Raw genomic sequence first — 20,548 nt, 5'->3', positions numbered from 1 at the left:
AAGTGTATTGGTTCTACCACCTTGCCAGAATTTTATTGGTGAAATTTTTATTTATTAACTCTTTCAACAAATATTTCTAGTTTAATTTATTTTTCTGAAGATAATGAAAAACCTAACACTAGAATGGAAGGTTGCTTGCTTGTTTACTTCGAATGAGAAAGCTTCATGTAAAAACACTGTGAATAGAGACATACATATATATGAAAATAAATGGTGTAACAGAGAGCTGAGTGTCAAAAAACTACAAACCTTAAGAGAACCTTAAAGAAGCAAAGATGTCTGAATTCAGTGTAAAACATCTAAATGTCTAAATAAATAAAATTTGAGCTTCAGAGAAGCTAAAGAAAGAAGGTATAGCCTATGTACCAGCTCAAGAAACTATTTTATATTGGAGAAGTGTTTAGGTTTTAATAAATATTTTAGTGACTTCAACAAAAAGTATACACTGATTAGTGCTGAATGCAGAAGAAGCCAGAGTTGGGAAATGAAAAGGGAGAAATTGCTAGAAAATGGAAAGAATAATAGTGTGTTGGGAAAAAAAAAGCTGAAAAAACAGCCAGCTGGGCAAGTACTTATGCACAAGACAGATTCCGTGTTAGTGAATTACATCAGGTCCATGGAAGACTTTGATTCCAGATCTTGTTGATTCAAAAACATGGTTACCCTTGAGGAGGCATTTGGTACAGGTCATAGAATCATAGAACCCCTCATCCAAGCTAGCCTTCAGCACTCCCAGGGATAGGACATCACAACCTCTCTGGGCATCCAGTTCCAGTGCCTCACCATTCCCACAGCAGAGGAGTTTTTTCTAATATCTAATCTAAACCTACACTCCTTCAGCTTAAGCCCGTTACCCTTTGTCATATCAGTACATGGCTTTTTAAAAAGTCCCTCTCTAGCTCTCTTGTAGGCTCCTATTAGGTCGTGGAAGGTTGCTCCAGTATCTCCTTTGAGGCTTCTCCAGGCTGAACAGCCCCAATGCTCTAAGCCTGTCTTCATAGGAGAGGTGCTACAGCCCTGTGATCAATTTAGCTTGCTCTAGCAGGCCTACATCTCTCTTGTGTTGGAGGCCCCCGAGCTGGATGTGGATGTCACAAGAGCAGAGCAGAGGGGCAGAATCCCCCCCCTCAGCCTGCTGCCCATGCTGATTTGGATGCAGCCCAGGATGTGGTTGCTTTCTGGGCTGCCAACACGTTACCAGGTCCTGTTGAGCTTTTTGTCCACCAGCATCCCCAAGTCCTTTTCCTCAGGGCTTCTCTCAATCCATTCTCTGCTCAGCCTGTGTTTTCCCTTGGGATTGTCCCAACACAGGTGCTGGACCTTGTACCTGGCTTTGTTGAATATATGAGGTTTACACAGACCTACCTCAAGCCTGACAAGGTCCCTCTGGATGGCATCCCTTTCCTCCAGTGTGTTGACAGGACTACACACCTTGGTGATGTTGGCAAACTCGCTGAGGTTGCCTCAATCCCAGTGTCCATGTCTGGACTATGTGTTGCAATTGCATTGTCATCAGTGGTGTAAGGTATCTTAGGAAAGCTAAGGCTTGTCTCTGTTATGCCCCAGCTGTAGGAGGGACAAGTAATTGAAAGTTTTCACGAGGGCTAGGCTTATGGTTTAGCTGTGGAGCTGCTCTTCAGTACAGCAGCTAAACAGGTTTTGGAACAGGGCCTTTGTAAGGGGCTGGAGGAACGGGTGTTGCACAGCTGCACTAGGCCGCGTTGCACAGCTGCACAGGCATCTCTGTGCCATGCTGTGCTGCATTCTTTTGTCTCAGTTTCAACACCAGGGTTCAGCATAGCCTAGTAGAAAGCAGTACAAGTGGTGGCAAAGTCAGAGGAGGATTGTCAGAGGTAGAGATCAAACTTTCTGGATGGCACAGGATCAGACTCAGCTGCCTGAGCTGCTACACCACAGCCACCGCAGAGTTAGAAATCTTTGTGTTCACCCTGTCACTAAAGAGAGCCAGGGAGCAATACTGTGCCATCAAGCATTGTGTTTGTTTTCTGCTGTACACTCAAGATTTCAGTTTTATAACTTTATGTTTTGTCAGTATCCTTGGCCAATGTCATCTTCCTTCGAGGTTCTTTGGAAAGACTTGCGAGAGGATGGATACTTATATTGTGCTTAGTGTTATTTTTAAATAGAAGAGACGAACTGATGCTGTGTCTAGTTTTACCCTTTAATTAGCAAACACAACAAATACTACATCTTTAATTTTTTAGAAATGGTTTGTGAGGAATGGCATATTATAACTGTGATGTGCATATGGTCTCTGTGAATCTTAGCTTGCTGACAGCTGTGTGAGTTGTGGTTTTAACTGCATATACCGCATTGGTTTCATCTCACAGAGAAGCCAACCCCAATTTTCTCTATGGAAAATAATTAGTAAACTATTATGGTCTGGCATTATAATAAATTAGGTTCAGGCTTAACTTGAAACTATTAGAAGACACTCTTAAGAATCCCACTAATTTTAGTTTAGAGTGCCGTGCTGATATTCACCCAATCTTCTTGTACCTCTCTAGCTTTATTAGTTATTCAGCAAAACTTTTCTGTTTTTTTCCCAACACGAACATAAAAACTAGAAGGACTACATAATCCTTCAACTGTTTTTTCCTACTAAATTTCAAGTTATTCTTTGACAGCAACCAGAGCAAAAAGAATAATTGCTTACAATAATTTTGCCACCATTTTTATTGTCTAATGGGAACCCATTTTAAAAAAGCATTATTTCAGCTATTTGAGTCATACTTTTGTTTCCATGCATTCACTTCTAAGGCCTACTTTTGTATTTGTTTTCTGGAAGTTTTGGTTTAAAATTATCAGAGTAACATTATTCAAATGCTTATTCACATAATTATTAGCTTTTAGGTTAACATAATCTTTACTTATGTAAGGGACTAGTTATTTAAGCTGTTACCACTAGCTGCAGTGTTAGGCTAGTAGGCCAGTAATTATTTATAACTTAAATCCGTTCATCCTGAAAAACCCTGAATAGGCCATCTGCCATGGTTTTCTACTAGCACAGGTCAGATCATAAGTCATGATCTTCACAATTTCTACTAGAAGGGGGCGGTATGAAAAAGAGGTACTTGCAATAGTATATTTCATTTTGTTTAGTGTTGAACAGCTATTTAATGGGCTATTCTAATCTTTATTAAAAAGGATTCCAAATTTTCTCCTTTGGTAAATCTGTCGCAAGTTTTTGTTACACATTTGACTCTTCTGTCAACTTATTAGGTGGTATACCCTTGATGACAACAAAAGTCTTCCTCAAAATATTTAGCAGAATTTTCTTTATTATAATGCATACAACTTAACTTCAGAAAGGGTTCTAAATATCTTCCAACAGAATATCAGGTTTCACCTTCTAATTAATTAGAATTCAGGTCTGTAGTTTTTATAAGAAAATAGCTGCACCTCAGTTTCCAGAGGTGACCCTGAATTTTCTACCAACTAGCATTCAAATTAACTATTTCATGATCTTGATCAATCACAGATTATCCACAGATTTGTATTGATGGATATGGCTGTAATTTTCACTAATCACAGAATGGTTTGGGTTTGAAGGGACCTTAAATATCATCTAGATCCAACCCAACTGCCATGGGCAGGGACACTTTCCACTAGACCAGGTTTCTCAGAGCCCCATCCAACCTGGTCTTGATCAGTTCCAGGGCTGGGGCATCTGCAGCTTATCTGGGCAAGCTGTCCCAGTGCCTCAACACCCTTACAGTAAAGATGTCCTCCTAATATCTAATTTAAACCTACTCTCATTCAGTTTGAAGCTATTCCGCCTTGTCCTGTAACTACATGTACTTGTAAAGAAACCCTCTCCATTTTTCTTGTAGGCTCCTTTCAGGTACAGTAAGGCTGCAATTAGGTAATGCTAACCAGGAGTAAATTACTTGCAAACACTGATTATTAAAAATAAGCATTAGCTACTTGCAGCCAAAAACCAGTTCAACAGTTATGTTTTATAAAATGATAAACTGGAATATGAGAGCAAATGACTAATGCTAATGATGGTAATGACGGCTGATGCTACTCACCCTAAAAGAGGTTCTGAAAACTATCTGAAATGAGGTAAGAAAAATTTAAGAGACCATCAAAGATAAAGTAGCAGTCGCCTGTCCTGCCCTGGAGTTGTTACAGATTGTGTTACAAAGAGCAATGATATCCAAGCAAAAGGATAAGCCCTTCTTTCCAGCAGTGATTACCACCGTCTGGTGTGGGTTCTACATGACTGACCTATCACAGGAGCAGTATCTGAACTGCTCACAAGCAACAGCTTTCTTTGTTTAGGGTTGTCAGTGGAAGATGGTTTATGACTGCCCAGGACTTTGTATTTGACAGAACCTCTGTTAAAAATGCTTCTCTGACAAAAGGGAGATACTTCTTTTGATGGACCAATGTTGGGGTCTCCCCCCCTGCCATGGAGCCCTGGGGGAGGGGCCCTGGGGGGGAGACACGGGGTTTCCCTGCCCCTGGTCAGCCTCATTCCCGATTGGTTGGTTTGTGTTTCCTTGTGGGGGAAGGACCCTCAGGTCCCCTGACTGTGGGAGTTCCTCAGCAGAGCCCCGGCCATGCGGCTGGAGAAATAAACTTCTCTCTGAAACATCTATCAAGAATCCGTCCATATATATTTCTTTTCCACGGGACTCCTGGTTTGATATATGCTTGCTACAGTAATCCCCGCTGTAACAGACCAAGCATGGTCTTACGCACATTTTGGCATGTGTTTCTGGTGTTTCAATTAAATCTGATTTTCTCTTTGTTCTTAAAAGCTAATTTAAATTCCGTATTAATTACCTATCCTTTGATAAAGTGGTGTTTAATGGTTAAATTCTGTCTTTAAGGTATTTAACCTTTATTGGGCTTTTTAAAAAAAGTTACTTCTGTCTTTGTCTTCTTATTTCAGTAGTGAGCTCTGCCTGATTCAAAGTGGATTTGATTTTACAACAAAAATATACTCTTCTTCTTGTGTAAATAAACCACATATGAATGGGAAGAAACATAAGGAAATAACTTTTAATTTTACATAAGCAGAACAGTCCATTAAAGAGTTACTGTAACTTCTTATGCCCTGTTCATTTGGGTAGTTGCATGCATAACTTCATAAGGTAGTTAATGCTTTAGCTTCACGTGGATTTTTTGCATGTTAACATTTTCTGCTATTTCTATAGCTTCCCTGAAGAGTTTTCATCTGCCAAGTGCTGGGTATGGTTTATCAGGTGCATTTACCAGTCATGTCTTTATTTTAAGCTGCTTGGCAGTCCTGTATGGCTAAATATATGTAAACTCACAAAGCAAAAACATGTACTTTATTCTTTTTCTCAACTCCATGATCACATCAAGGCTGTTCTCCTTTCTACCTGGGAGTCTGATGCATCTGGAATTTACATGGAGAGGTCCTGAGGGAGGGGTCATTGCTCACCTGTAGCAGGAGCACATACAGTTGCACTGCTTTTTGAAGGTCTGAGGAAAATTCAATGGAGATGTCTAACCTTTGATGAGCAAAGCATTCCTGAGAAGCTGTGATATTAACAGCAATAACCTTTTAGAAAGCAAAGTCATATTTGAGGATGGAATAGAGGTTGCTTGTGAAAATAGTTCAAAAACTGTGCATGAGTAAATACAGATTTTTATATGGTATCTACATGTATAAAAGTTGGGGGGTTTTAAACATTAAATCAATTGCCATAAATGTACATTTCTCAACATTTTCTTCTTGAAGTCTTCACAAATGCAAAATGGCATAATTACAATGCTAAAAATTTACCATGGGGAAAAAAACCCTATTGGGGGTTTTCTGAAGAGCCTTGAGTGATTTAAAATTGCTTTCTGCTATACAAAAGAGATACTCTTCCTTGTGGGGGAGAAAACCAAGTGTGACTATGAAGGCAAACATACCCACAAATTTTAAATCTTTAGTAGCCCAAAAGACTAATTTCTTTGAAAACTTTTAGAGATTTCTTGTCATGCTTTGGGCATAGTAGTTAAGGAGTGGTAACCAAAGCAATATTAGGTGCAATAATTTTTGCACCAGTCATCTTAAATTTATTTTCAGTGATTGAATTGTTTGAAGTGATAAGTGAAATTTGCATCTTTAGTTGCAACAAAAAAGAATCAAAGTCTTAAAGGACTAAGGACAACTTAAAATACATATTAGCAGTATAAGAGAAAAGAACAAATCAACAAAGGCTGGATTTACTTGGAAATAATTATATAGTTAATTATGGGACAGGACCATCAAAGTAATTCCTGAAAATTGATTAGATAGTATAGGTATTGATTTAGGAATATGTCATAGTTGAAAGTTTGCAAACTTAAGCAAGCTATAAGTTCTAGAAAACTTGGTTATAATATAATGCCTACTGCTTTAGAGAGGGGCGCTGATTCTGCGATGGTGTTTTGAAAGGGCTGCATAGCTAAATTTAATGGCAACTCTGTTTTGTCTTTACAGGTAGGGAAAGGCATTTAGATGTGCATAATTGGGCTTACTCTTCCACTAGTGCTCTGGAAGCACTGCTGAAAATGGTCATTAATAAACATGACATGTTTGAATTCAGAACATTGCATACACTTAATGCAGAGGTGTTTGATTGTGTATGTCCAGTAGCTATACAAGAAAGCTGGTACCATTATAGCCTTGATTGGTACCATCATTTTAGGTATCAACTTAATAATTTTTGGGCATGTGTGCTTGTTTTCTGTTGGACTCTGCATTGTTTTTAATGAGGCTAGAACATTAGGTATTTTATTAGCTATTATATAGGTATTTTAGTTGATTGCTGCAGGTATCAGTCAGGAAGATAAGACTTCTCTAGCTTGATGGCCTTTCATGCTATTTTAATTCCATGCTGGACTCACAAAATTATTCCTGTGTTTGGAGGGGCAGAAGGAACTCAACACTTCTGATGATAAAAAATTTTACACATAGTTATCACATTTGTATGTGGAAAGTAATTTTTTCCCCTGACTTGAAAGAACCACAGCACTGAGATATTACTGGACTTTTACAGCTGCTTACACAATCACATATATTTTAATATTAATTTATTTATTTATTTTTAATATAGAAGTAATTTTAAAACCTGAGGTTGAGCTTCTTATTTGTAGAAAGTTTTAGTGTCATTATGTTATGCTATGGCTACACTGAATTGTCCTTGTGAAACACAGCAGCCACAGGATAATGACTGGCTGGTTAAGAAAAGCCAGTTGCTCACTTGTGACACAGAAATAGCAGAAGCTATCAGAGATTTCTACTGCATCCAGCCCATCAATTCGTGGTTTTATTCAAATTAGAATAATTGATTAGAAGTCACAGCTTGATAAGGCTCAGACAAGAGATACACAATGAATAACAGTATTTCTCTTAGCAGAGCTCAGTATTGAAAGCTATTTGGATTTCAGTATTCCTGTAGCTCTGCTCCTGGAATATTTTGATGGTCTGCCAAATCCTGCAGCATATTTAGTTGGCTAGACAAATACCATCACTTTGATTGCTGTTGGGAATCTTTGAACATGAAGAACAAAACTTAGCTTAGATAAAGAACAGTGTGTTTTTTGTGTTCAATTTCCTGCTGTTCTGTGATAGCAGCTAGATTCTGGTAAGGACTGAAAAAGCGTAACCTTCTCATGTACTTCATCTTAATGCAGCCTTTGTTGAGGCCTTTGGTACCTGAATCTGATTATGATTCAGAATTAAGATTATAGATTATTTTCTTTTCATCTCTAGATTAATGAACTTTTTTTTAGAGATATGATGCTTTTATTTCATAGAACTGGCTAGTTTTTAATACATCATTCTTAACTAAACCCCTTTTTTTTTAGCATTGCTATTGTGCAAGATGAACAATAATTATGTGTCCCTTTGCTTGGCTAAATTATAAGTAAAAATTTTCTCCCCTGAAAAAAATATGAATAAAGTAATTCTTCTATTTTTTTAAACAAATCTATAGAGGATGAATTAAGATTGTTTTCAGGAAATTTATTTGTGGTGGTGGTTCTTCAGATGTATGAACAAGAGCAAAGTTTTTCTTTCAGTTATGACCTGGACAGTGGTAGTCATTTTGATTGCTCAGGGCAAAAAAAGAAGAATTTCAAAAGTTCCAAAGGGTGCTGCACACCAAGAAGACCAGAATAGGACTGTAACTATATTCAGATGATTCCTTGTCTTCACAGGTACAGGCAGTATAGAAAGTATTGATTGATAACTTACTCAGCATGTTTTTGTACCTCATGTTAGATTTCAAGAGACCAAAAAATTGTAAGAATCGGTTAACCTGTAGTGTCACTCATCTAATCATCTCCAGTGCAGTAAAACTCAGGCTAATTTCCACTTATTCCTATCAGTTCCATGAGGTTGTGTGGGGGAATAGAGCTTTGTGCATTTCATACTTTGAAAACTATCTATTAATGGTTAAGCGTGGAAATGGTAGAGCTGTAGTTCTTCAGGAAGGGCTTGTGGCTTTCAGACTCAGAACCTGGTGTCTTGGTTTGAAAGACAGGTGTCTGCTAAGAAAGGCAGGAGCCCTCCTTGGAATGGCAGATGCGACCCCCCTTCCCTCCGAGTTATTATAATTTTGAAATCAAGGGGCTTTTAGGCAAAGATGTGGGAAATAGGAATAACAGTTCTTTACTATTATATATCTATATGTGTATAACCAGTCAAACAAACACCAATAACCATGGCAGTAACAGCAAACACAAACCCAGTCCCGGCCTTCTCGGCTGTCGGGCCCTTTCCCCTCGGGTGCAGTTCCGCTCGCAGCCGGCAGGGGCGCTGGCGGCTCCCGGTGAGCAGGGCAGGTGCGATGGTTCCCCCGCGGCTGCAGGGGGCGCTCCGGAGCGAGCTCGGGGAGCACGCGGCTGCTCTGGTGCCCTGGGATCCCGGGGAAGGATGGAACAAAGGCTTCACAAACCCCTGGGCAGCCGATCCCGGTGTCTGGCCGGACCCTCGGGAACAGCAGGCTGGAAGGGCAGGCTGGAACAGAGGGGACGGGCACAAATCCCGGATGGCAGATGAGATGTATCCAAACAGGGGACCCCCCCTGGAGGTCTGGGCAGGCAGGGCGAGCAGGGCTACAGCGTAGCAAAGGCTCGAAGCAACGGCGGGGCAGGGTGGCCACGGCCCGGCTCCAAGCGGGGCAGGGAAGGCGGGCTTTGGGATCCCGGGGTTTCTCTCCGGCAGAAGGAAAAGCTAGCTCTTTGTTTTTCTTAAGTATCCAGCCATTTGTCCCCCTAGCGACACATATGGGGAAAATTCCTTTAACAAAAAAAAAAAAAAACAAAACAAAACAGGAGAGCTCCTAAAACCCCAACACCTGGAAGATGAAATCTCCTGTAAGTAAATGCGTATTTTGTGTCCTGCATGGAGATGTATTGCAGAAAAAATAAACCTGTGTTACAAGTGAATAATATTCAGTGATGCTACATGGTGCCATGGAAGGTCTTTGGCTTTATTGCATTTATGTTCCAGTTTTATTCAGTCTAGTGCTACCCTTGTTTGGAGTACTAGGCACTCAATCTGGCAGGTTAATCTTTTTGTTTATTATGTCTCATGATGCTACAGAATAACACATGTTAAATTACAATATGTTATAAACAACAAGATTAGAAATTGCTTCAGATATTGAGGAGAATAAAATTGCTCGAAGTTGTTTTTGTAATTAATTAACAAAGTTTTGCACTGAATTTTGCACCCCATTATCAATTTCGATTGGGAAAAAGCAGATTGTGAAATTTTAAACATATTTATGAGGGTTTCTTACACTTCATAGCACACTTTACTAGTGCTACATTTCCAGAATGTGGTAGTATTATGTAAAAGGTATTTTGTTATTGTTACAAACTAGAAGAAAGTTCAGAGTCAATTTGCAGTTGGCACATAGCATTTATTGCTGGTGTGTGTACATTACTTTTCTCTATTTACAACACATCCTAGTGTAGCACTTCAAGATGAGCCAGGTATTCTGGAGTGTCTGGGTATGGGTACATACAGGTTTGTGTGTTTTCACACTGTTTATTTGCATCTAGTATCTGCTACTCTGTTAGGGATGTTTCTACTTGTTTCAGTCAATGTGGGGGTTTGTAACCAAATGTTATATGGTTTTTGTGATGGTGCTAGTCTCAGAGGTATTCTATAATAAAATCCCTTTAAAATAACACTTTTTAAATTAAAGTTACAACTTGAGAAAGATTTAATGTGGAGAGAAGGCACTATATTTGCTGACACTGAAATAGTACTAATGCATGTAAGGTTTGCTGAAAGTGCTCAGATCTTTTCTAACCTTTAGGGTTTAACACTTTGGGATAAAGATGTATATGTTTATTAGCTTGTTCAGATACAACTTTAAAAGCTGTTTTTAAAGGCATGCATCCAGAGACATGCACAATGAATTCAAAGTGTCAATGTTTCAGGGAATCTAAATTATTTTCAGAATTTCAGAAATTGAGAAGGGATAAGTGGAAGGAGAAAATGTTGGGCTGGTGCCAAGCGATAGCTCGTAACCCTCACAGACTTCCAAACAGCACAAGAACACCCGAGGTCTCAGGTGATGCTTCACATAACTCTACTTTGGTGAGTGAAAAGTTGCATTTCTTGACGGTGGCATGCTCAGATGAACTTGAGAGGTGTTAAATTTATTTTTAAAATTGTGCTGTTTGCCATTGCTTGCATTTCTTCTGTGTGTGAAACCCTTTGATATTACAGCTGTTTACTCTTTCCATTTGCTTTTTTCGTCTTTCATGTTATGCATGGTTCATTCTGACTTGCATGCTGTGTCTGTAAATCAGTTTTGATGTTTTGTGAACGGTAGAGTCTTTGAGCAGGAGATGATCGAATGTGGATCACTTACATTCTTTGTGATCTTAATCGGTGCAATGGCATTTGGTCCCTGATGAATACATCTGGGTGTTATCTAAAGGCACCTGATTTGCTCTTTGTTCCTGCCAGTAACAGGAACAAAGTATCATGTCTAAACTTGTGTTAGACAGCTGGATTTTAAAATTATCTTCATATATTAAACGTGCTGTTGCAAGCGATGGTTGAGTTTCTGCATGCAAAGCTGTTGATAGTAAATGTTCAGGCATTATAAAGTCCACAGTTTACACAGTGGAATTAAAATGTATCATATGGGATTGAATTAAGTTACTCATTGATAAGAATTTTAATCCTCCAGTTTGGTTCATTGGAATAAAGCCATTTACATCAATAGACCTGGCCAGGTGAGTAAGAACTGGTACTTGTGTGTAAAGGCTTCCGACTGCCCTGACTCTAAGAGCAAAAACTGTCTCCTTGTCTGCTTGTTTTAATTCAACTGACATTTTCAGACTACAGCAAAACTGAATATTTGAAACATATTGAGTTCAATATGCCTGCTCCAATTTCATTAATGAGTGTTAAATAGACACAATATTTCCCTATCCTAAGAAACATGAGTGATCAGGAAATACTGCCCTGCAGTTGTTGAAACATGGACAGGATGACATCTAAGCTAAACAGTGAATACTTGTTCCTAACCACTGAGGAAATGTGGTAGTCCAGATGAAGAGACAGGGGTCTGCTTGAAAGCTGTTGAAATTTTTCGTGAAATAAAGCCCCTACTTAATGTGGCAAAATTGGGGTAAATGATACAGAATGTTATTTTCTGCTGCAGAAGAGAACACAAAAAGGCAGCATTAAAAGCTGCAAATTTATAGTTTATTATGTATCTTAGATTATTGTTATAGCTCACTTTCATCTAGAATATTTTGCTTTCAGAGAAATAAAATTAAAAATCAATGAGTCTATGAAAAAAGATGTCCTGTATATTATCCCCACATTTGATTACTATTGCTATTTTATTTTTGATTTTTTTAAAAATTGATTTTACTATTTAGGTATTAATAGTAATAAGAGGTAGCTATTAAGGAATTAAGTGTAAATTTGCGTACTTTTATTTCTGCTTTACTGCTAGTCAACATTTAGTTTGGTTTGATATGTATGAGATAAGCATTTCAATCTACCAGATGGGTTCTAGAAATGAACTGGAAATACAGTTCAGAACTGGTGAATCCATAGACTTAGTATCTTTTAACCTTATTAATATTAAAACTTGTTCAAAAATAAGTTTGCATGTAGACTGCTGCTTAGTTGATGAAGTGTGTAGGAAAGCCAGAGAAATAAACGACTGGGGAAGATACTGTGTGTCATTTAATATCATGACTGGCTGTAGAACAATAATCTTCACAACAGGAAATAAAACAATAATGTCTCTTGAGGCCTGCCAAGCTTTTCATTTTCTTTGCTTCCTGCTCTTTCAGCCGTGACTTTTTTCTATCCCTCACTTCCGAAGAAAATGATATTCAGTATAAGCTATTGTTGACAATGTGTTTCCAACTTGCAGGCTGTTGACTAAAAATCCTTATTTCACTTGCGAACATTTTAAATCTGAAATTTTGTTTCAAATCAATTTTGATTTTGCTTAGTAATCTCTGCCTTTCTATATTGAAAAAAATTTCTGGCTGGTCTTGAGTGAAGACACAGACTTTAGCACTGGGAAGTGAAAAATAATGAAACAGTAGAAAGTAAAAAATATGGCAAATTATTTGTTCAAAGTGTACAAAGCCACTTCTGATGAGCTATTCAAGCCCCTTCTGTCTGAATTACACTTCATTTTTCAGTGCATTGCAGCTCCTCTGTGGACCTGATTCCCTTAGTATGAGTTTATTTGGTCAGTCTTGTTTCCACAGTTATGGGATGAAGACACCGCTCTTTGCTTCCTTATACTGTAGGTGACAAGTCTGGGTTTGGAAGGAAGCAAAGTGGAATGTAGACTGCATCTTTTTTTGACCTCTGCCATATGCCTTTTGTGTACACTTCTGATTCAGCAGGATGTCTTCTTTATTTGAGAACTTCAGCTAAAGTATTAAAGAGTACTTTACATTTAAAACTAAACCCTAAAGTGGGCATTTCACAATGCCACTTTTCCAAAGGAAAATGATCTGAAAATTGCCAGCAAGTCTCAGTAATTTTTCACGGAGTTGTAGAATACCAGGATGGAAGGAATCTCAGGAATCATCTGGTTCAACCTTTCTTGGCATAAGCACCATGTAGACAAGATGGCACGGCACCCTGTCCTGCTCAATCTTAAAAATATTCAGTGTTGGGGAATCCAGCACCTTTCCTTCGGAGATTGTTTCAATGGCTCCTTGTTCTCATTGCAAAACGTTTTCCTCTTGTGTCTAGTCAGAGTGTGTCCAGAGTGTGCTCAACTTGTACCCGTTACTTCTTGTCTTGTCCTTGTAACTCCTTGTAAAAAGGGAATCTTCATCTTCTTTGTGGCCACCCTTGAAATACTGGAACATGATGATAAGGTGTCCTCTAAGCTTTCCTTCCTCAAGGCTGAGCAAACCCAGTTCTCTCAGCCTTTCCTCATGTGGCAGGCTTCCCAGTCCATTTTTATGGAAAGAAGTATTTTTCTCTCTTTTTGAAAAAAGGAAGGAAGCTTACGGAGCAGGAAGCAGGTTATGATCATTAAGAAATTGCTTTTTTCATTAAGCAAGCAATGGAATACAGAACAGTAGTGGAGTAAAAATTACAAAAGAAGTAAGATCATGAAAACATTGGAATGTATTTAAAGAGTTTAAAATCAGTTGCACCATTTAATTTTATTTGATGTTAAGATGTTCTAGCTTCATCGAAATCAAATAAATTCTGAAATATTTTAGGAAAACTCTACTAAGGATTCTCGGAAACATTCTTCTGTTATTGTTGTCAACCTAATTATAATAATATCCCCAAGCTTTATCACCTTAGTCTACATTATTTGAAGATTAAAACCTTTGTACTCAGTTTTAGGTGACACTCTAGCTTCTTGGTTCTGAGAATACCTTAAAAATTTTGAATCATTCTATCATCAAAGGAGGCAAAAATTCTCAAAAAATATTGTTTAATATTGCAGTTTATTGGCTTTGGGAATTTGCATTGATAATTTTAGATTCATAGTGAGTAAACATTTTTATACTCAAAACAATTTCATATAGTCAATTGTAGTGGTGTAGTGGAACAAAAAGCTGGAATTAACTTTGCTTCTCTGATAGCTAGAAATCATCTCTTTTTCAAGCCAAATTTATTATTAGTTTGTTTCTGTATACATGGTTTCTAAACTTTAAAGGTTCATCCTTTCTAATGTTCATCATATTTTGAGAGACCTGTAATACAACTTTTCCTTTTTGTCACAGTTTCCATGTTCCCATGAGTATATTAAAAGGTCTTGTATATTCCTGCTCCAGTTGGAACAGGAGTGACCAGTTGTGCACAGTATTCCAGATCAAGCTTTCTCTTCCTGACAACTGTAACACTATTGCCTGTCCAGTAACACATTTATCATACTACGTAGGTTTAGAATCACTTTATTGATCCCTTTTTGTAGCTGCTGTTTTAGTTTTGAGACCAAACCTCTAGACTGTGTTGGGTTTTGATACATGAAGACTGCAACAATTCCAATTATTAATGCTCTTCTATCCTTTTCCATTCACCAGGCAATAAGCAAATTCATATCTTTTTGATTTTTCCCTTTCTCTGTTATTTTCTAGAGTTGAGGGAGGAATAGTTTTTTCCTTTACTTGAAAAGAATCCAGATCTTGAAAGCTCATAATTTTATGCAGTAGTATTTGCAGGTTTTTTATCTTATGAAAAGATAATGGATATAATTGAAAATAAGAAATTTAGAATTATTTCTTCATTAATCACTCTGTGCTGACAGTATCTATTTATACTGTGATTCTATGAGCATATGTATATGTGGTGAGTTCAAATGATTTTGATGGGAATACATAAATATGTATTAACATTGATTAAGCAATTTGCCTAGAAGCAGTTCTGTGTCTGACTATCATTGCACAGTGTCTAGTGCTTCTCTGGGTCCTAATTCAAAACTTGAGCATTATTATAATCTGTGTTCCCAATTGTTATGTGCAGCCTCTTCTGCACAGAGCATGGACTGGTCCTTGACTCAGTACAATGTGTTAAACACATGAAGCTAATGGCACGAGAGCACATACTTAGTGCTGAGTTGTAGTCATTAGTATAAACCACTTTTCCCCATTTTATTCCCAACCAGAAGTACAGGTGAATATATATGAAAGTATAGTCAGGTGAGTAACTAGATAATTTGTGTTTCTACATGCAAATGCAATGTAGAAGTCATGGCAAGTGATCAAGCATCTAATTTCACTCTAAGGAGGGATTTTTTTTTTTTTTTTAATGCGAGCAAACAATACTATCTGCTTCCCCGAGAGAAAGTAAAATATGATTATGAATGATCTGTTGGACATAGGTAGATCACAGGCTGCCACATCTGATTTTTGACTAAACAAGCTGATAGTTGGTTTCTTCTGAATTATCTCCTTATTTGTATAACTATTAAGTAGATTTTATGAATGAGGCTGCAGAACCAGCTAGGAAATCCACAATACCTTACCTACAAAATTCTTTATAGGCACTGGTTTTAAAAATATAGTAGTCAAGCAATGTGTAGCTGTGAGTGAAAATGTGGAAGAGTGAGATTATACAGAGAAATGTAATTCTAAAAGGCACAGAATTATTCACCAGTATAATAAATTTCATGATTTCCCGAAGTATCTCTTCACGTTAAAGTTATGGAAACTGTTCTTTGTACTGTAGGTGTTCCACATCCTTTTGCACAATGCAGCATGCTGCCCAGCAGGGCAATTGTTTTAACTACGTATTGCTTTCCCAATTACAGGATCAGCCTAAGCTGCCAGTGGCCTCAGGAGCCATGCTACCCCAGGCCAATCTTGTTGATTTCCTTATATTTAAAGCCAATTAGCAGTTGTAACCTTGGTTACCATTGCCCTCTACCTTCTCAACATGAATGTGTTAATAAGGATGTAAAATTGTTAAGAGGTCATTTATGTTCCTTTTCTACTCATACATAAACAATGAGAGCAGGGTAGATGTAGACCAAGGCTTTTGGGTAAGTCTCCCCCAGTGTTATTTAGTTATTTAAGAGTGAGGCAGATATGGTGAAGTTTTTACTTGTTTGACCAGTGATTTCAGTTAGACTTCCCCTGTGGCAGGCTTAAAATGACAGTCCTCACTTAAAGAATTTGCATTTTTCTTTTTCTGACCAAAAATGGAGGCTACACGGAAAATTAATATTACTTTGGATTTTTATACACAAAAATAACTTAAATGTAGGAGGAAAAAAAAAGCTTATCTGAATGCTGGATTCAATAAGGGAATAAGGTTTTATTGTTGTCATTATTATTATTATTAATAATATTATTGTTATTATTATACTGTCATGTTTTATTTAGCTTTATAACTCAAATGATATTTAAGTTTTTTAGCTGTTAGGTTTCTGCATTTATTATCAGTGAAATTTGCAAGAAAACATTTTTCTCTAGATAAAATTACTACAAGAAGACATTGAAATAAAATGTGTTAAATTTCTGTGTAACAGGAATAGTTTGAATAGGTTGTATTTAACCCTTTATTTTCCCCAGAATATTTCATGCATCTTGTGTCTCACATGTGCTCACAAGATTGGTTCAAATCTATTTAATATAAATTGTTTGCAATTTGTTTCTTTTTTGTATAATTGAAGATCTCATTAATCTTTCACTTAGGGAAAAAGAGTATCATTTTGATGCAGATTTTAACACCTATTAATTTTTTTTTAGTTTTGAAGAGGAGAGAGTGTCTGACTACATTAGGGTTAATCACATAAATTTTGACTGAAAGTTCAAGAAATTATTTTTCTAGCAATTTTTGATATGTTGATAAAAATCTTCTATTTAGTTTAATGTAAAACTCCAGGTTATGTGATGTAGGGTTACAGACAGTGAAACAACAAGGGAACTGCTGGATCACAATTTAGGTTCTATCTGGCAAATGAGTTCTTGAAAATGAGAAAATCAGACAGGGCCAAGTAATTAACCTAAGTTTTTTATAAGGTGAAATGGGTTATTCTCATTCTAGCTCAGTGAAGCCTTCAGTTCCATCATTAATTGAACACGTACACCGCAATGGGGAAGTCAGGATGATAGGAAGCATCAAAGAAATGTCTCTGCTCATTCATTTATTGCCAGAGTAATACCAGCAAGGAAAGCTATGAAAGCATATTTTGTTAAAAAAAAAAAAGGACAAAAGGTAGTGGTAGAAGATGATAATGCAACTTTACCTTGTTAAAAATTTTAAGGTAATACTAAATGTTTAATTTAAATTGAAAGTTTACTTATAGTCCCATTCCTGAGGCTCCCTAATTTTTATGTGGTATTTTGATGTCTAATAATACTTGAATTACAAGATCCAGAAACAGTTTAAGGATACGCTCTCTACTGTGCTGACTACTGCAGTTTGTGTAACTCAGTCCTGTAAACAGAAATATGTATGCATAATTTGTTTAAATATTCTGTACTTATACCATTTGCATGCTTGCAAATATGTGCATATGTGCATGTAAGTTTGTGTAGTGTATATACATATACATTTCAACCCTGCAAGTTTAAATTGTACCTAATCACGTAAGTTTGTGCAGTTTCTGCAACAGGATTCTTTCTCACTCCTAAGTGGTTTGCAAAGTAATGATTACTGCAAAATATATTCCAAAATATATTCTTAAGAGGAAAATAGGGTTGTATGTGCACATGTAGAAACCATTATATGCACTCATCTTAGTAAATAAGTTTTGTTACAGACAGGGATGGAAGAAGAGGAAAGTAGTAAAGCTACAGGGATGGATCTGTATACCTCCCTAGACACATTTGTAATGTATTCTTCTGCTTTGCTGTCCTCAGGAAAAGTCTTCCCAACACTACAAATGATTTGGTGTTGGTTTTGTGTCCTAGGAGGCTAAGCAGTGCAGCACATCTCTGCAGCTGTTCTTCCACTGCAATACTGTGCCAAAGTGTCATGGAGCCATTTCAGCAGACATTCAGCACCGTGATCCACCTAGGCTGTGGGCTGGTTTTCCTGCAGATAATGAGCCTGCACATATCAGGGCTGTCATGTGAGCACCTAGCCTGGGTAGAGACAGCTTGAGTCCTCATTGCAGCTCTCTGTCATTCTTCCTTTTATCTAATAGAGGCATCTGTAGCATAGAAGATTAAGTAGGGCCTCTTGAAATCTTCAGCATGTACGGTTTCCCTTTTTATATGATTTTGATGGACAACTGAAGTGGAATAGGGTCTTGGGGGATATCAGACCTTCAGATAAAATATAACCTTTATAAGCTGATTCTTCCAAAAATATGCTCCAGGAAATCTCTGAAATCTAATGTCTCTGTTTCGTAGTTGTCAGTGTCACTGAATACTTGCCATTTCAGCTGGAATTGTGGTGTCCCCTTTAAACAAAAAACTGCAACAGAAAGTGCTGGAGCAGAAAAGGAATCATAATTGTTGTGTAGGTTAAAGCACTGACTTGTGTTGTATGTAACTTCCATGTAGCTTCGTGAAAGTAATTTCTACTATTATTTCAACCTCATTAATGTGAACTAATGAACATGCAGGATGAAATTTCACTTAAAATTGTGAGGTGCTTAAATCCTCTAGAGACAAAGGTGTTAGACTTATCCTGGTTGATAGTGGAAGCATTTAATAACTTTGGATAATTAATACAAGGAAGGAGGAGAAAATGTAGCCAAAGACCTGTTTTTTTTTCTCAAGATTAATCAACAGACAGGCTGCAGTTTAGTGTTTTCTCCACAGGAGATGGAGGTAACAGCCTGAACCAGGCACCCTGCTGCAATATCAGAGGTGTTAGTTCAAATCTTTGTCTTCGAAATGCCAGTCCTATCAATTTCATTACAATGGGCACGTGGTCAAAGATGGTCATATGTGGATGCTGACCATATCACTTGTGTTGGCTCTGCTGACTGAGAAAACTGCTTGTGACCTTGTTAGGCTAATTTCATCTGGGGTTAATCTGTTATTCCCTCCCCCTTGCCCTTTCATAAAGTATGAGATGAGAGTAATAGGATAAGGTTAAGAAGGGGAAATTTAAATTGAATGTGAAGAGCATAATCTTGCCAATAATATGTCTTAGGCTGCTGTGTGATTTAGTGTTGCGGGTTACAGGAATTCCATGTCTGTGATCCTTGAATTTGGAATGGAAATGGAAAGATTTGCTATGATATTTTCGTTAGCTTTTTTTCTGTTTCTCATTTTCTGTGCATGTAGGCTTTTTTCCTATTTCTAAAGGAAATACACCCTGGCTTTTCTTGCCCTGCTAATTCTTTAGAAAAAAATCAATGGTATGAAAGGTACAACTTCTGTACTAGATCCGTTGACTGTGATTTGTCTGATAACTAAGCACTGTTAAAATAGAAGTGTTTGGGTTTCATCCTTTGCAAAGATCTGTTTGTTTCTGATAAAGTGTTTGTTTTCTATTTCTGTGCCCGATATTTCAATTTTTTTTAATCTTTTCAATCTGCATTGACACTGCCAATATTTATTTCTTAACCCTGTGGGTTGCAATTTGTGTAACTGAGGTATTGGTTTTTAAAAGGTATTTTAAATAGCCCACATTACAGTAAGAAGAGAGGCACCAATTGTAGCTATGCTTTCAGCATTTTTATACCTAAATGTTAAACACTAGTTCTCTTTCATGATGGATGTGGAGAAAAAAAGTGATTTTTTTTTTTCTTGTGACAGTTTTATCTTTTCTGTTGTTTTGGAGAAACAGAATTTTATGACATACAGCATAATCATGACCTGACAGAAAAAGATGAAAAGCATGACAAAAATTGATTTCATAGATGTATTGATATTGCAAAGAGGAGGTCTTGTTTTCCATTTATCTTCTACTTATGAATAAATGATACAGTTAAATTTTAAGAAGTGTTTGTTATTCTTAGCTTTAATGGGGTATTTATTTCATGTAAAAGAATCGTGTTTCAAATTGCAGTGGGATATACTCATGTGTATTCTGCACCTTTATTATTCAGGCTGTAAATGCCTCGTTCTAGCAGTATGTAAATGTGATAATAAATGTATTTTGAGTTTTATTACTGAATTGGAATATTGTACCTTTTTTCTCTGCTGTGATAGAGAAGAAAGATTTTCATCCTACACATATGTTGGATTTTTTTCATTTAGAACTGTAGAACCATTTGGCTTGGAAAAGACCTATAAGGTCATTGAAACCAACCGTAGACCTAACACTGCCGAAATGGAAAGTTTCCCAAAATGACTAACTTTTCTGTCAGTTTGAGCTATTCTTCTTCTTTGATATTTGCTAGGGTACTAAACAGTAGTCCTGGAAAGACTTTGGTTAGTTTTAAGATTAGGATTCTAAAATATGTATGAGAAAACCACATTAAAATTTCTTTTTTTGAAAATGTAGTTGGCTATAAAATATTTTAATTTGGAATGAGAGATTATGTCATTTTTTCTATAAATTTGTATTCCTTCCACAGAAATCAATTTGGTAGCATATAGAAATTTTGCCTCCCTTTGTTTCCTGTGTTAAAGAAAGGAAAAAAAAGGTCAAAAATGTGAAGGAACCAATACTGGGGGGAAAAAATTAAAATTG

General features: G+C 37.1%; 1 protein-coding gene across 2 annotated transcripts in view; it reads left to right on the top strand.

The window, feature by feature from the left end:
• MARCHF1 (membrane associated ring-CH-type finger 1) overlaps positions 1-20,548 on the top strand; it is a 297,172-nt gene that overhangs the window by 196,637 nt on the left and 79,987 nt on the right. For both annotated transcript variants that reach the window (XM_069013622.1, XM_069013621.1), the window contains one exon: positions 10,449-10,588. In XM_069013622.1, coding sequence (XP_068869723.1) covers positions 10,487-10,588 — 102 coding nt within the window. In that variant the 5' untranslated portion in view covers positions 10,449-10,486. The remainder of the gene's footprint in view (positions 1-10,448; positions 10,589-20,548) is intronic.

Source organism: Aphelocoma coerulescens, chromosome 4 (assembly GCF_041296385.1).
Source record: "Aphelocoma coerulescens isolate FSJ_1873_10779 chromosome 4, UR_Acoe_1.0, whole genome shotgun sequence".
NCBI lineage: Eukaryota > Metazoa > Chordata > Aves > Passeriformes > Corvidae > Aphelocoma > Aphelocoma coerulescens.
The sequence above is the reverse complement of the archived record's forward strand: the minus strand, read 5'-3'. Positions and strand labels throughout refer to the sequence as shown.